This window comes from Ipomoea nil, unplaced genomic scaffold (assembly GCF_001879475.1).
Source record: "Ipomoea nil cultivar Tokyo-kokei standard unplaced genomic scaffold, Asagao_1.1 scaffold0205, whole genome shotgun sequence".
Lineage (NCBI taxonomy): Eukaryota > Viridiplantae > Streptophyta > Magnoliopsida > Solanales > Convolvulaceae > Ipomoea > Ipomoea nil.
The window spans coordinates 223,056-238,895 of record NW_017616633.1 but is presented as its reverse complement, the minus strand read 5'-3'; the positions used below and the strand labels follow the sequence as shown (position 1 = coordinate 238,895).

At 40.2% G+C, this 15,840-nt stretch overlaps 1 protein-coding gene across 1 annotated transcript; it reads right to left on the bottom strand.

The window, feature by feature from the left end:
- Window positions 1-5,014: 5,014 nt before the first annotated feature.
- LOC109190710 (eukaryotic initiation factor 4A-11-like) lies at window positions 5,015-8,129 on the bottom strand. Its single transcript, XM_019341276.1, has 5 exons — window positions 7,957-8,129; window positions 6,942-7,011; window positions 6,693-6,799; window positions 6,025-6,455; window positions 5,015-5,942 (listed from the first exon to the last, which is right to left on the bottom strand). Exons 2-5 carry the CDS (start codon window positions 7,007-7,009, stop codon window positions 5,307-5,309), a joined length of 1,242 nt encoding a protein of 413 aa, XP_019196821.1. The 5' UTR covers window positions 7,010-7,011; window positions 7,957-8,129; the 3' UTR covers window positions 5,015-5,306.
- Window positions 8,130-15,840: the final 7,711 nt, after the last annotated feature.

The window sequence follows — 15,840 nt, the reverse complement described above, 5'->3', positions numbered from 1 at the left end:
TACAAGGGAAAGCAGATCAAGGCTTGGCTTCCTTCTCTTCCGACGAGCGAACAGTCGGAGGACCCTCCAGGAAGTACTGAGAGCGGAAAGGCAGGGGACTCAGCTCAGGCTCCGGCATCTCGTCCAGATACACGGCTGGCTTCCCATCATCGATCATTTGCAGGGGCCTCTCTAGGGCGCTCGGAGACATAGCCACCCCAAAGAGCGGAGGAACCTCCCACACTTCTTCCTCCTCTGGAACTGGGTCGTCCACCACTGGTTCCATTTATGCGACAGCAGGCTCCCTACACATCAGGTCCAGCATGTCCGGGGGCACCACAATGGGGTCTGAAGCCGAGTCGCCCACCAAACGCCCTCCATTAGCCAGCCTCTTTTGCTTCAGCTTTTCGAGTCGAGCATGCTCCTGGTTGCGGATAGACCAGCGGCGATCACCATCTCTGTGACTCATAGTTCCGCGCTTTTGTAAATGAGATGTGTTGTGATTTGCACGAACCATGAGAGGTCCTTATATAGCCCTAAGGGAGCGAATACCCAGGCGCAAATCACGGGGGAATCTTAACTGACGTGATAGGACCGGATTTGATGGGGGCGCGAATCTCTGTCAGAAGCTAATCCCATCAAATCCACTTGGGAAGACCAAGATTCGCACGCTAAGCTGAAAAGATTAGACTAGCCCCAAAGATACGAAGTATCTCACATGCGTCAGACTGAAAAAGAGGCCTGGCGGCATGACCGACTCCTCGACAAGTCGGCCGAGTAGATATGTTATAAGTACGGAATGCAGAGCGAGAAAGGGAAAAACATCATTTTATTATAAAGAAGAAGGGCACAAGTAGTAAGGAGCTTATTACAGTAATGATAATGAAAATGCTCCTAAAGAAGACCCCTCTGAAATATAAGGCCGAATCCGGCCTAGATGATCACTCGCCAGGCGAGGAGCAGCCGCTCCCGAAGAATCCTCCCGATGGTCCAGGAGGAGATGGACAGAACGAGTCCCAGAAGGCCGGCATAAGTGGTGGCACAACCGGCTCCTCATCATCCGAATACGTCTCCAGGTAGCGGACGTAATCCTCATTATTCATTAGGCCCGTAACCGGCCCGTCCAAGTCATCTAGCGGGATGGAGAAGGTTATACAGAAAGTTAGTTGCTCCGGGACGGCTACTTCAACGAAGGACCCATCCTGAGAAGTCACTCTAGCGGTTGTGGGAGTAGGCGGATGGTGTGAAGACGGAGCGACCTCGCGTCGAGGAGGAGTCGGCGGCTGAGGGACCGAGGGAGTAGCGCCGGCAGGAGACCTCTGAGAAGCCGGACAAGGGGTCTTCTTTTTGTGTTCTCTTTCAGGCCGAGTCCGCTTTGAAGGCAGCGGGCGCCAAGGAGACCCAAAGTCAATTCGTTTCCCCTTCAGAGGTGAACGACCCATGACGAACCAATGGATGGAATGGGAAATGAGGAGGCCATTTATAGGTGCCAAGTCAAGCCAGAAGAATCCAAACGGTCCCATGGAATCCGGAGTGAATGGCAGGTAATCCGGGCGTTACAGGGGTCATTCAAGGCGTGGATACGGTAATTGAAGGAGACGGGCGGCTACTACTTTTCCAAACCCAGGTTAGCGGACCGGGTATGGAAAAGTGAGGGACTAGTTGATGGGGTAGGGACCCCAGCCCAAGATAGATTTGCCCAAAGAAGAGGGTCCGAGATAGAAAAGATGGGCTAACGTCAAAAGAAGCCCGGAGGGCGCTTGGGCCGAGTCCAGGAATCGGCCCAGGTCCAAGCATGGGAACCTAGCTCAGAATTGCTAAGAGTAGCCCAGTGGGAACTTGGGCCGGGACGAGGAGTCGACCGGGGCCCAAGCCCGAGGAAAGACTCGGTTCGAGGAGCCGTTGAGAGCATTGAGGAGACTCGTTTAAAAAGGAACCGTTAGGGCATTAAAAGCAGGGCTCGGTCAGGCTGTTACAGGCTTGAGAGAGCCGTTGGCCGACCTAGTGATAACGTCCAACGACTCGATGCTTTAATTAGCTTTGAAGTCGGCCATTAAGGGCCTTCAAGTCAGTGGAGGGGGAGCCTGCTATATAAAGGCTCCTCCACTCTTGTAAAAGGGACACACGGAAAAAATACCCAGAGAGGGGAGTGAGACCAATTCTAAAGCAAGTACTTTGTTTCACTCAAATACGCATTTTATTGAAAGGTGTATCCTCCAGCTAAAGGTTGTGTTGGACCTCCTTGGGCCCGAAAAAGCCAAAAACCATCAATAATAATAATAATAATAATAATAATAATAATAATAATAATAATAATAATAATAATAATAATAATAATAATAATAATAATAAACATTTTGGACTTTATACTACTTATTCCCTTTCAATTTCCATTTATACCAAACATTATTGGAATTGAAATTTAAATTCCTACTTTATTCCCACATTATACCTCTCACATGGAATTAAAATTTCTTTCTCTTATAATTCCCTCCCTCTAACCAAACGTACCGTTAAAGTTTATTGATATTGGATTAAGAATTTTTGAGTCTTGAGTATTTGATCTAAACTTTTAAAAGTCTATTGGTATTCAAAAAGTTATTGACTCAACCTATTATGAATTAAAAAAAAAATAGTAGGGATGTTTTATAAAATGATGAGAAAAGGTACAAAAAGTCATCCAACTCGAATAAGCTTCAAATAAGTCTACGAAACTTGTAAAATATTACAATTGACATTTTTAGTAGGTAACTTACAAATTTGTACTTACTAGGATTGCCACATAATTTTTTAAAAAAAAAATTTGAAACTTTTCTTCTTTGCACTCCTTCTGCTTCTGCTAGTACCTGTTACTCTGTTAGCAGTACGTACCCAATCTTCATCCTGAAAGAAATCCCCCCTTCCATAATATATTTATGGAATAAGGGTCAAATAGACCACTCAACTGTACACTAAATTACAATTAGACCATCGAACTCAAAAATAATGTAATTGAATCCCTGAACAACACAAAATAATGCAATTAGGTCCAAAATAACTTGTTTACCTACAAGAGCAGGTTACTGATTTTAAAAATGATTTAAAATAAAATAACTAATTAAAATTTAAATTAAAAAAAAAAAAAAAAAACTAATCTACTGGATTCGTCTCCATGGCCGGAACCTTCGTCTCCAGCCATGGAGACGAAGGGAGAAACTCCATGGCCGGAGAACACCAGCCATGGAGACGAAGGGAGAAACTCCATGGCCGGAGAACACCAACCATGGAATTTCGTCTCCATGGCCGGAGACCACCGGCCATGGAGTTTCGTCTCCATGGTCGGAGACCACCGACCATGGAGTTTCGTCTCCACGGCGGAGACCACCGGCCATGGAGCCCTCCATGGTCAGGAGGTCCCTTCGGCTGGTGGTTATTCAATTGAATGATTCTGATTAGCTTTTGCTGAATTTGATCTCACTATTTTGCCTGCCTGCAAAGTTTACGCTTTCTGGGGAATTTTTGAAATTGGATAGTTAAGTAAAGCTTTAAACTTTAAAGACATCATTGATAGCCTATTTGCTTCTGGATGGAATAGTTCTGCTCACTTTCTGCTTTGATAAGTTGGTTGTGTGGTCTAAAACTTCCTTTCTTTTAGGGTGAAAAATAAAACAGAAGAAATTACCTAGCTTTTGATTAATGAATTATGTGAATTGGATTTCTTTGTTTTATTTTAAATTTTAATTAGTTATTTTATTTTAAATTATTTTTAAAATCGGTAACCTGCTTTTCCAGGTAAACAGGTCATTTTGGACCTAATTGCATTATTTTGTATTATTCAGGAATTCAATTGCACTGTTTTTAAGTTCGATGGCCAAATTGTAATTTAGTGTGCAGTTGAATGACCTATTTGACCCTTATTCCTATATTTATTTACATGCCCAACACCCAAATTTAAAAACAGAAGTATCAATAAATTCTCAAAATTTCCATTATTCCTGAGGATTGGCTACGTGGCACGGCCATTCGAGCAGACTATTGAATTGCAACGGCGGCGGTCGGCGAATGCTTGGAATTGAGATCATCTTCACCGCCATCGAACATAAACCCAAGAGAAAACCAGAGGGGGGCGGCGAGGGTGTGGTATGCAGCATCCATGGATGAGGTGCCGGCAGCTTTCGAAACCAGTGCTAGTTTAGCTTTGAGATTGAGACTGTCTTCTTCATTGATTCGAGTTGGATAACTTAATTGCTACAGAGTATTTCTTTAAATAGTTGAATGGTTTATTTGTAAAATGATTAAAAAAAGATAATATATTATAACCTTTTTTGTAAAGAAATTATAAACAATAAGAATTGAAACTATTGAAAATTTATAAAAATGTATTCAAATAAGAATTTTAATTACTTTTATTGACTTTTTAAAATAAAATAAAATAAAAAGTTCACTAAAAATCTATCAAAGTTTTTGATATATAAACCTACTCTTACAAAGTTTACAAAAAGTAATTATTCATTGAAGCCCTCGAGATTTCTCTTTTGTAAAGCCTTGCAAGTATAGGATAGTGAGGCCATCAAGACAGATCTACAATCTTTATAGAGCCCTTCACCTTGAAGATACACAATTACTTTTTCTCTTCACCAATCTATAGAGATACAAACCCATAAACTGTTTTTTTAGTACTATTGAAAAAGTTAGTACTATTGACTCTATGTAATCTATATATATATATATATATATATATATATATATACTTTAAAGCACAAAGAATCAATAATACAAACCTAACCTATGACTCATCTAAGAAAACTACAGTTATGCTACTTGACCACAAAGTCTTTACCATATAAACCCATAAACTTAAGGGTTGTAGTAGTTGATTACAATTACAAGGAGTGTACTTGTGCGCTTTGGAATGAAGAACAAAATTGAGGCAGAAAGGTCTTTCAGCAGGGTAAAAGGGAGAAAAAAAAAACCAGAATAAAAGTAAATATCCTTAAAATCACAGAATTTTGATGAAACTTATACTAAATAAACAAGAGCACAAGAAAAACACAAGTAAAAAACCAATGAAGTCATTAATTTAAACAACATTCAGTACTGCAGTTGTTTTGGACATTTAAGAAAAGCACAAAAGACAAAAACCAACAAAATTTGCAACAGCAGATTCAAACTCTATGACCAAACTGGGAAAAAAAAACTGCAATTCCCCAATTTTGCAAGTTCCAGGACCAACCTACCATCGTCTTTCCCAATTGCAAGTTCACTACACATCCAAATTACCTACCGAAAATTACTTAATGTAAGGAGGAACCCCATTCACCTTTTTTTTTTCCTGAGCAAAAACCACATTACAGGAGATCTGCAACGTTAGCCGGCAGCTCCTCAACTAAAACATTATAAAACTTCTGTATGTCAAAAAGCATTCTGTCGTCATCCTTTGTAACGAAGTTGATGGCGACACCCTTCCTACCGAATCGTCCACTACGTCCGATACGGTGGAGGTAGTTCTCTGGCTGAGTTGGTAGGTCATAGTTGATAACAAGGGACACTTGTTGAACATCGATACCACGGGCCAAGAGATCAGTGGTGATTAGAACCCTGGAAGAACCAGAACGGAACTCCCGCATGATGATGTCCCTGGTGTTCTGGTCCATGTCTCCGTGAGTGGCCGAAACAGTGTGGTCACGGCCACGCATTTTGTCAGTGAGCCAATCAACCTTACGCCTGGTGTTTACAAAGATGACACTCTGGGTAATGGCTAGTGTCTCGTAAAGATCACAAAGTGTTTCGAGCTTCCATTCCTCTTTCTCGACATTCACATAGAACTGCTTGATACCTTCCAAGGTAAGCTCATCACGTTTCACAAGAATCCTAACGGGTTTGTTCATGAATTTCCTAGTGATTTCAAGTGCCTCCGGTGGCATTGTGGCAGAGAAAACACCAACCTGGATCTTTGGTGGTAGCAATTGGAAAATGTCATAGATCTGAACAAGTAGAAATTACGAGTTAAGTCAAATAAAATCACTGGGGACAATGATTGATAAACATATAAGGGAAAAGGAAAACCTGATCTTTAAAACCTCTCGACAGCATTTCATCAGCTTCATCCAACACAAACATCTTGATGTTATCAGGGCGAAGGGACTGCCTGCGCAACATGTCAAACACACGTCCCGGAGTTCCAACCACGACATGAACACCACTCTGGAGAATGCGCTGATCCTCACGAACACTGGTGCCTCCCACACAAGCATGAACCTTGACACCAAGATAGTCGCCAAGTGCTCTCATAACCTTCTCGATTTGTTGAGCGAGCTCACGTGTTGGTGCAAGAACCAAAGCCTGGCACTCAACTAAGCTGTAATCGAGCTGTTGGAGGATTCCAGAGCAGAAAGTTGCAGTCTTTCCAGTTCCAGATTGAGCTTGTTGAATAACATCAAGCCCCTTGCAGAAAGGCACAATACCACGTTGCTGAATTGCAGAGGGCTTCTCAAAACCTTAAAACCAATTCCATTTACACTTTTAAATACCAAAATCCCATTTTAAACTTAGAAACAAAACATTGGAATTTATTGATGAAAAAAAAAATCTTAAATGGTATAATATATTGTGGATAAAAGTCACTAGTCACTGAACATATCATGCAAATGATATAAAAGAAAGTAGTTTTTCAAGTTAGGAAATCTTGTGCACCTACATACAGTAGATATCAGAAATGAAATCTAAAACATTACCATAAGCATAAATGCCCCTGAGAAGGTTTTCTTGCAAACCCATTGAGTCGAAGCTGTCGTATACCTCATCATAAGATGTAAAGAACTCCTGTGCATCAGTTTCCAGGCTGCACCCAATAATTCAGCAACTCATAATTCATTATAAGACCAAGTAAAGGTAAGCGGATGCAAATGTGTTGTGCACAATTTCTATAGCTAAAAATAGTGTCATTTGCAGGCAATAATTTTAACAGGGTTGCTAAAACTCACATCTCATTCATTTTAGCATCAAACTGACGCGCATCAAACTGAGAACCTTCTGGTGCCATTCCCGCCATGACTGTGGTGAAGAAAACCGTAAATGGTAAATGCATGTGTACTATTCAGCAAAAGTCTAAAAGGAGAATTAACAGGCACTTTGAAAGAATAAAGGAAGCACATCCTAACACTAAAAAAAGAAGACAAATCCCAACAACAATCAATATCTTCTTCTTTTTTCAACTCAAATACAAGAAACGCAAGGAATGAAACTTTTGCATAGCAAGTAACAAAGAATTATGAATTAAATCTTAAGAAAGAATATTAGAGAGATGAAAACTATGCCAGAAGCAGATATAAAAAAAAAAACCATAGGCATACAGCACCCTGAGAGTTCAGCCCCCATAAACTGCCAACCAAAAGGGGTGAAGGATAAAGATTGCCAAGTGCACAGTTCGATTCATTCTCGGTTTAAATTGATGACAAAAACCAAGACCACCCTGTCCCTATCCCTATCCCTCACAATGTGGTAAAATTTTCCTCCCTTTTTCCCATAATGGAAAAACATTAATACCATCCACACATGTTATAAAACCCATAGTTAACAATATACAATCCACAACGTCACTGGCCTCACGATTCTCCCCGGGTCACTCCAAAATGAAACGGCAAAGCTACAGATTATTACTTGAAACCAAATCAAATATCAAACAGATTGCAAGACCAAAATAAGAAACATAAGCAGAGAATGCGATCAGAATTCCAAATCGAAAAATTGCACCAACCAGATCTTCCATCCAGCATAACACAAACCAAATCCAACAACCTCATGGCAATACCACAGGCCAATCAAACTCAAAGCATAGAAAAACAGAGATAAAAGTCATAAAACCATAAAGATACAAACTTTTGTACAGATACATACAATCTTTAAAGACCCAAAATTTTACACAAACAACTACAAGTACTAAAGGTTTGTACACACAAAAACAAAAACACACACATATAGAGAGAGCGAGAAATTTACTTGATTTCAGTGAAGATGGAATTAGGATCTAGAGATTTAGGGAAGAAGAGATTAAGAGCTAGGGTTTTCTTGCAGCTGGGTCTCAGAAACTCCTCGGATCTACGCCGCGGAGTTTGCACAAAGTGAGAAGAGAGAGAGAGAAAGGGAGAGAGACTGAGAGAGATAATAATATGTCTTTAGGGTTTCGGATTGGTCCAATGATGCGCCAGTGCTCCTGTCGTCTTATGTTGGAAGTACTATTTTGCCCTTCGGTTTCAAGTCTCCACTGCAACCGTACGGCGCCGTTTTAAGGACCGTAACACGTAATAAATTCTGTCGCTTGGTTCTATGGACAATTTATATCCTACACCACGGCGCACGTTGCACTGTGCACCCAGATGCAAAACGACGTCGTTTTAATTTTTTTTTTCTTGAAATTTCTCGCCCAGTGTATGACAGTTACATAATCTTATACTAGAATACACATAATTGTATACATGAATGTACATAATTATATAACAAAATATACATACTCTTTTTAAAAGATAATACACATAATCTAACATAATACACAATAAACATAAACTTTTAACATAATACACATCAACTCTTAACATAATACACACAAATTTTCTGATTCGGATGTACATAATTGTATAAAAAGAATGTACATAATTGTATAAAAAATGTACATAATTGTATGAATAAATATACATAATTGTATGAACAAATATACATAATTGTGTGAACAAATATACATAATCACAGCAACTTCCTACCGCGCCTCCCAAAACGACCCCAAAACAACATCGTTTTGGGAGGCACGCGGTGCACAGTGTTACGCGCGCCGTGGTGTAGGGTATACCGATTGTGGTTCTATGGAGTTGATGTTGGGCTGGACTCAAATTATAAACAAATAAAAGTCCAATTAAAAAATTGAAAAAATAATTAAATAGACCATCAAATCTATATCTATATTTCTATACTCTATATATTATATTTATATTTATTATATATATAAAAACAAAATCCTCAACTTAGCTTCCCGCCCAAAATCTTCAAATTTTAATATATTATTTTCTACTTTTGTATTCGTACTATAGTTCTACATTAAAACTCCCATTCTAATATGGTAAAATAGTGTAATACAATTTCTAATAAAATATATTCTTCTATCTATCTACATATTTGGTAAAAACTCTCTCTCTAGAAATCTAGGGTTTTCTCTCCACTACTAGGGTTTCTCCTAGGTTTTTCGAACGATCTTTGGCTTTCCCTATGGTGGTTCCGGCCGGTAACACGACGTCGCGGCATCCTTCGGCGTCGACTAGCGGGCTGTGCGACGAACGCAAACTCCTGCATGGCGACTCCGGTAGATGGAAGTACGGTAGAGGGGGTGACGAGAAGGTGGGCCGACATGGTGTTGGAGGAGGAGGGGGCGAGGTTTGAGCCAGTGTTGGACGAAGTCGAGGAAGCACTGGCGGTTGAGAGGCAGGTGTAGTCCCTTGTCGGGCGTTTCTTGATGCGAAAGCTTGTCAAGTTGGAATTCATGCGGGAGGTTCTAGCTTCGGTATGGCAACCGGTGCAGGGTGTTCAGGTAACGGAGATCCAACCACGTTTATTCCTGTTTGTTTTCTTCCACATGACGGACATGGAACGTGTTTTGAATGACGGACCATGGGCATATGAGAATGCAACCCTAGTTTGTAGGCAGGTCATTGATGGCATGCTGCCGGAGGATGTGGTTTTGGACACAATTGATATGTGGGTGCAGGTTCATGGTTTGCCTATGGGCTACACTTCAGATAAGATTCTTGAGCAGATTGGTAATTACCTTGGCACCTTCGTTAAGGGTGATGACCGCTTTGCGAATGTGCCATGGAGGGCGTTCTATCGTATTCGTGTCGCTATTCCTGTTGACAAAGCTATCAAGAGACGTATGAATTTTGTTAAGCGAGATAAATCTACGTGTTGGGTCTCGTTTAAGTATGAGCGCTTACATAATTTATGTTTTTATTGCGGATTATTGGGACACCTATATAAATTCTGCATTCACGCCCGGAGTGCTACCATCCTGGTTGAACAGTACCCGTTTTCAGCAGACTTACGTGCTGGATTGCGGCGGGGACCGAGGGCGGTCGGGGAAGGTTGGCTAGTGCCGGTGGAGGAGAAGGTGGCTGGTGTTGGCGGTGGATGACGGACGCCACCACAGGTGACGCTAGAGCAACACTGTGAGACCGAAAGCACGGTGATGGCAGTAGCGAAGCGCCAGCGGGAGGGGGGGTGATGGTATGTTGAGGCAGGGAAGTGGTGATGCTATGATGATTGATCTCTCAAAAAACTTGCATATGACGGGTACTGGTTCCCAGGCCCGCCCATCATCATGAGTATTTTAAGCTGGAACTGTCGTGGCTTGGGTAATCCACGAACAGTTCGAGAAATTGTGGACGTTGTGTCCCGTAAGAAACCCGACTTTGTATTTTTAATGGAAACTATGGTAGCCCAAGATCACGCGAAACGACTCCGGTGAAACTTGGTTTTGATGGTCTTTTTTATGTTGACAGTGCTGGTTTAAGCAGTGGTTTGGCTTTATTGTGGAGGACGAATAATACGTCAAGTTTGTTAAGCTTCTCAAAAAATCATGTGGATGTGGAGGTGAGCATGCCGGGTTTTGATAAGTGGAGGATGACAGGTTATTATGGATTTCCTCAGAAGGGGAGACAGAATGAATCTTGGGAGCTCATCAGATCGTTATCTCACCGTTCCGAGCTACCATGGGTTGTTATAGGGGATTTTAATGATCTCCTTTACCAACATGAGAAGCGAGGGGGGAATCCCCATCCAGAGTCGTTATTACGAGGCTTTAGGGACACTATTGATGATTGTGGTTTGGCCCAATTACCCATGCAGGGGTATCCGTATACATGGGAAAGGGGAGAAGGGACAATGGACTGGATTGAGGAGAGATTGGATAAAGTATTAGTTACTCATGGATGGCGTGAGGTGGTCCTAGATGCCAGTGTCTTGAATATTCTGACCCGAAACTCAGATCATTCTGCTCTTTTCCTTGGGATTCTGAATCTTGGGGAAATGACAGGTGGTGGGAGGAGAGGGTTCCGTTTTGAGATGGCTTGGCTTCATGATGATGGCTGCAGGGATGTAGTTGAGAGGACATGGACTGAGGGGAGAGATAGGGGTTTGCAAGGTTGTATTGAGCTGTGTGGAAACAGATTATCACGATGGGGAGGAGATTGGTTTCATAAGTTTGGTGAGCAGATTATGTGTCTCCGTAAGGAGCAATTGTGATTACGTGGATGTATGGATTACGCATCACTATCTGAATATCAGCGCCTAGAGGAGCGCCTCGCTCGAATTGAGGTGCAGGAGGATGAATATTGGAGGCAGAGAGCTAAACAACACTGGCTCAAGGGGGCAGATGAGAATACAAAATTCTATCACAGGTATGCCTCTCACCGTAAAAAGAAGAATACTCTTTTTAAAATTATGAATGATAATTGGGAATTGGGTGGAGGGGGAGGCCATGAGGACTGTTATCCTTGATTATTACCATAATATTTTTTCTTCAAATCAAGCTGAGAATGATGGGAGCTTTTATGAGAGCATCTTGCCCAGGTATCACATGCACAAAATGACGCCCTCATGCGTCCTTTTGAGAGTACTTAGGTAAAAACAGCGCTGTTTGCCATGTTTCCAGACAAGGCACCTGGACCAGATGGAATGAATGCGGGTTTTTATCAGCATTTTTGGGAAGTGGTGGGAGGGGATGTGTCGAATTTTATTGTCAATTGCCTAAATACTCGTTCCTTTCCGGCTACTTTGAATGATATTGATGTAGTTTTGATCCCCAAGAAAAAGAACCCAGAATTGGTCTCAGTTTTTAGACCCATAGCATTGAGTAATGTGATATATAGGGTTATGGAAAAGATGATTACTGCCAGAATGAAACTGTTAATGGATGAAATTATTTCAGATATGCATAGTGCTTTTATACCTGACAGACTGATTACAGATAATATTCTGATTGCTGCGGAGGTTGGCCATTATTTAAACAGAAAACAGTGTGGAATGACTGGATGGGGTGCTTTAAAGTTGGATATGGCAAAGGCATATGACCGCATGGAGTGACCCTTCTTGCGTAATATGTTAATGGCGCTGGGTTTCGATGAGAGGTGGGTTGATCTTATCATGTTGTGTGTAACTACGGTGTCTTATAATATAAAGTTGAATGGCTCTCGTAGTTTTCCTATTACCCCGACTCGTGGATTGAGGCAGGGTGATCCCTTGTCCCCGTATCTTTTTATTATCTGTGCAGAAGGGCTTTCTTTACTATTACAACAAGCACAAGCTCAGGGAACAATACATGGATGCAGAGTTGCGAGAGGTGCACTTGTTATCTCTCACCTATTTTTTGCAAATGACAGTTTGTTATTCTTTAAGGCGAATATTCAGGAGGCAGATGTCGTTAAATAGTGTTTGACACGATATGAAAATTTATCTGGGCAAGTGGTGAATTACCACAAGTCTAGTATATGCTATAGTAAGAACAGGCGGGAGGAGGACAGGGATGATGTGGCACATATTTTGGGAGTTACCCAAGCTCCCAATTTTGAGAAATATTTAGGTCTACCCTCTTTTGTAGGAAGAAATAAGAAGGCAGCCTTTTCATATATTGAGGATAAGATCAGGCAAAGAATTGTTTCCTGGAATAAAAAGTTGTTGTCCCAAGCTAGTAAGGAAGTCTTATTAAAGAGTGTGGCTCAAGCTATGCCTACTTTTTCAATGAGTGTTTTCTTATTACATATGGGAATATGTACAGCTATTGAGCGGACTATGAACCGGTATTGGTGGGGATATGGGAATGATCGAGGCATCCATTGGAAGGCCTGAGACAAATTGTGTATACCGAAGAAGCATGGGGGTTTGGGTTTCAAGGAGCTACATGCTTTCAACCTGGCAATGTTGGGTAAACAAGCATGGCGGTTGCTTACTAAACCTGACTCTTTGGTGTCAAGGGTTTATAAGGCCAGATATTACCCAAGAGGGACCTTTTATAATGCTGAAATAGGAAATAATCCCAGTTTCTGTTGGCGCAGTATTATGGCGGCTCATGACATGGTTTGTGGTGGAGTAAGGCGCAGGATTTGAAATGGGGAAACGACCCTAATCTGGGATCACCCGTGGCTCCAGGACCAACAAGACCCAATGGTCCACACAGAAAAACCTCTTTACTTGGGATCCAGATATTTTGGCAGATATTTTTCGCCCTTCGGATATAGCTCGTATAATAAAAATACCAGTATCACCGGACTATGAGGACATGTGGTATTGACATGGGGATCAGAGGGGTAACTATACTATTAAGAGTGGCTACAGGTGCATTGTTGGAGACTATGTTGACACTACAAGCAATTTTGATAACTGGCTAAGCCTATGGAAACTCAAAATTCCACCCAAATGGAAAACCTTTTTGTGGAAAGCTTTGAATAATATCCTCCCTACTACAACAAATTTGATTATAAAGATAGTGGAAGTTCAACCTACATGTGCCGTTTGTGGGGTGGTGGATGAGGACACAATGCATGCTCTAGTGACATGTGGTTATGCTAGTTCCATTTGGGCCTAATCTCACCTTCCAATCCCCATGAATACGACAAATATTTTTTATACTTGGTTTAGTGATCTATTAAATATTTTAGACACTAATCAGATTGTCCACGCAGCTGCAATCCTATACTATATTTGGAAGACCAGAAACGGAGCAATATGGGATGCATATCTACCGCGCCTGCAGAAAGTACTCGCTTCAGCCAACGCCGTGGTGCACGCATGGCAGCAGATCCACCCGTGTCGACACCACATTGCGCCCGCTGCCCCTGGAGTGCAACGTGCCGCTGCTACCACGGCACAATTACAACAGCAGCTGGGGACGTCCGAACACATGCTGCCACCGTCGGATCTTCACACGCCAATAAGGAAATGCTACTTCGACGCAGGCTTTTCACCCATTACGGGAAAGGCCATAGTCGGGGAAGTGCTCATCGACGGACAAGGGGGATATATCTCGGCATTCAGTGCGCTCTTATCGAATTGTCTCTCCCCGCTTATGGCCGAGGTATTCGCATGCAAAGAAGCCCTCTCTTGGTTATGGAATCGTGGAGAACGGTCTATACAATTATTCACGGATTTTTTAACATTAAAACAGTACCTGTCTGACGCAACTGCCTCACTCCAGACTTATGTTGGCTATGCCATTGATGCCTGCAAAGCACTCATCGCTTATTTTGATTATTGCCGAGTTATTTTTGTTCCTAGATCAGAAAACTATTTAGCTCATAATTTAGCTTCTTCAGCTTTTATTCACACTACTTCTATGTATTCGGACTATGTACCTCCAGACTCTATTTCCGAGTTTTTTGAATAAATGCCATGCCGGCTCCTTTCAAAAAAATATTCTTCTATCTATCTATACTATCTATACATATATAAAAATAAAATCCTCAACTTAACTTCCCGCCCAAAATCCTCAAATTTTAATATATTGTTTTCTACTTTCCTATTCGTACTATAGTTCTACATTAAAACTCTCATTCTAATATTGTGAAATACTGTAATATAATTCCTAATAGAATATATTCCTTCTTACTTTTCTATTCGTACTATAATTCTATATTAAAATTCATATTCTAATATTTTAAAATAGTGTAATACAATTCCTAATAGAATATATCAATTTCTAATTTTTTTATTCATACTATAATTCTATATTAAAATTCTTATTTGTAATACAATAGGACAATATTAAAACACTATTATAATACTCCATGAGGTACAAATAAATCCGCTAGTACAAATACTAGAAATAGGAAGCAACATATATTATAATTATTGTTAATTTTATCGTTATTATAACATATATATAATATTTGAAAATATGTCAGTCAGAAAGGGATGATTGAGTAGTAAAATAGTCAAATATAATATTAGCAATACAACAATATTAAAATTCATGTTTCTATTCAACAATATTATATTATTTCTTTTCCAGTTAGAAATTATATTCTCCATTATTAGTATAATTCTCCGTTAATTCTCTATTAAATTTACTAAATTTCAAACTCCCATTAAAACTTAATTCTCTATTAAATTTACTAAATTTCAAACTCCCATTAAAACTCAACTGCATGACTAAATTATTAAGATTAAATAAAAAATCTTAAAAATATGCCTGCTTAATTCCAGTTAAAAGCAAACTCAATCTCCCAACTCCAGTACTCAAACACTCCTAAATCATCTATAAATATAGCCCAAAATTTAGCACTCCATCACCAAGACTGAAACTGAAGATTGAGGAAGAGCAATTTGGAGCTTGGTCTTTCAATTTGGAGTATTCCATTCAATTAACTTTAGTTTCTATAGGCGAAGTAAGGATTACAAATTCTTTTTTGGTGATTATGCAGTTTATGTGTTTTTGATGTTGCAGTATAAAATGCTATATTCATGTTTTAGTTTCCTTTTATATTTATTTATTAACTATTTTCTATTATAGTTGTTTCTCTTGAATTTCACATATTGCAGAAAGTATTCCAACCAGGCATTGGTGATCATCATTCTCAATTTTATTGGTTAATAACAGATTAACAATTTCAATCTTTTTTAAAAATCTTATTTCAATTTGTAACTAATTTCTTTTATTGTTAGGTTTATGTTGAGACATAGTGCTGGATTGAAGAATAAAGTGATGACTTAGAAGGGTTCACGTATTGTGTAGCTTTTTCCTCTTTTATATGTATCACATTTTACAATAGGTTTCAAGTATCCTGTAATATACAAATCTGTTTTTTTTTTTTCAAGTGTATTAAGATTGATTCTATTATTTTGAACAAT

Excerpts from the sequence above, each read along its gene's own strand:
- LOC109190710 (XM_019341276.1), bottom strand. The coding sequence starts at position 7,009 with ATGGCGGGAATGGCACCAGAAGGTTCTCAGTTTGATGCGCGTCAGTTT. Across the intron at positions 6,800-6,941 it reads GATGCTAAAATGAATGAGAT|CCTGGAAACTGATGCACAGG; the intron begins GTGAGTTTTAGC and ends TATTGGGTGCAG. Across the intron at positions 5,943-6,024 it reads CGAGAGGTTTTAAAGATCAG|ATCTATGACATTTTCCAATT; the intron begins GTTTTCCTTTTC and ends CTACTTGTTCAG.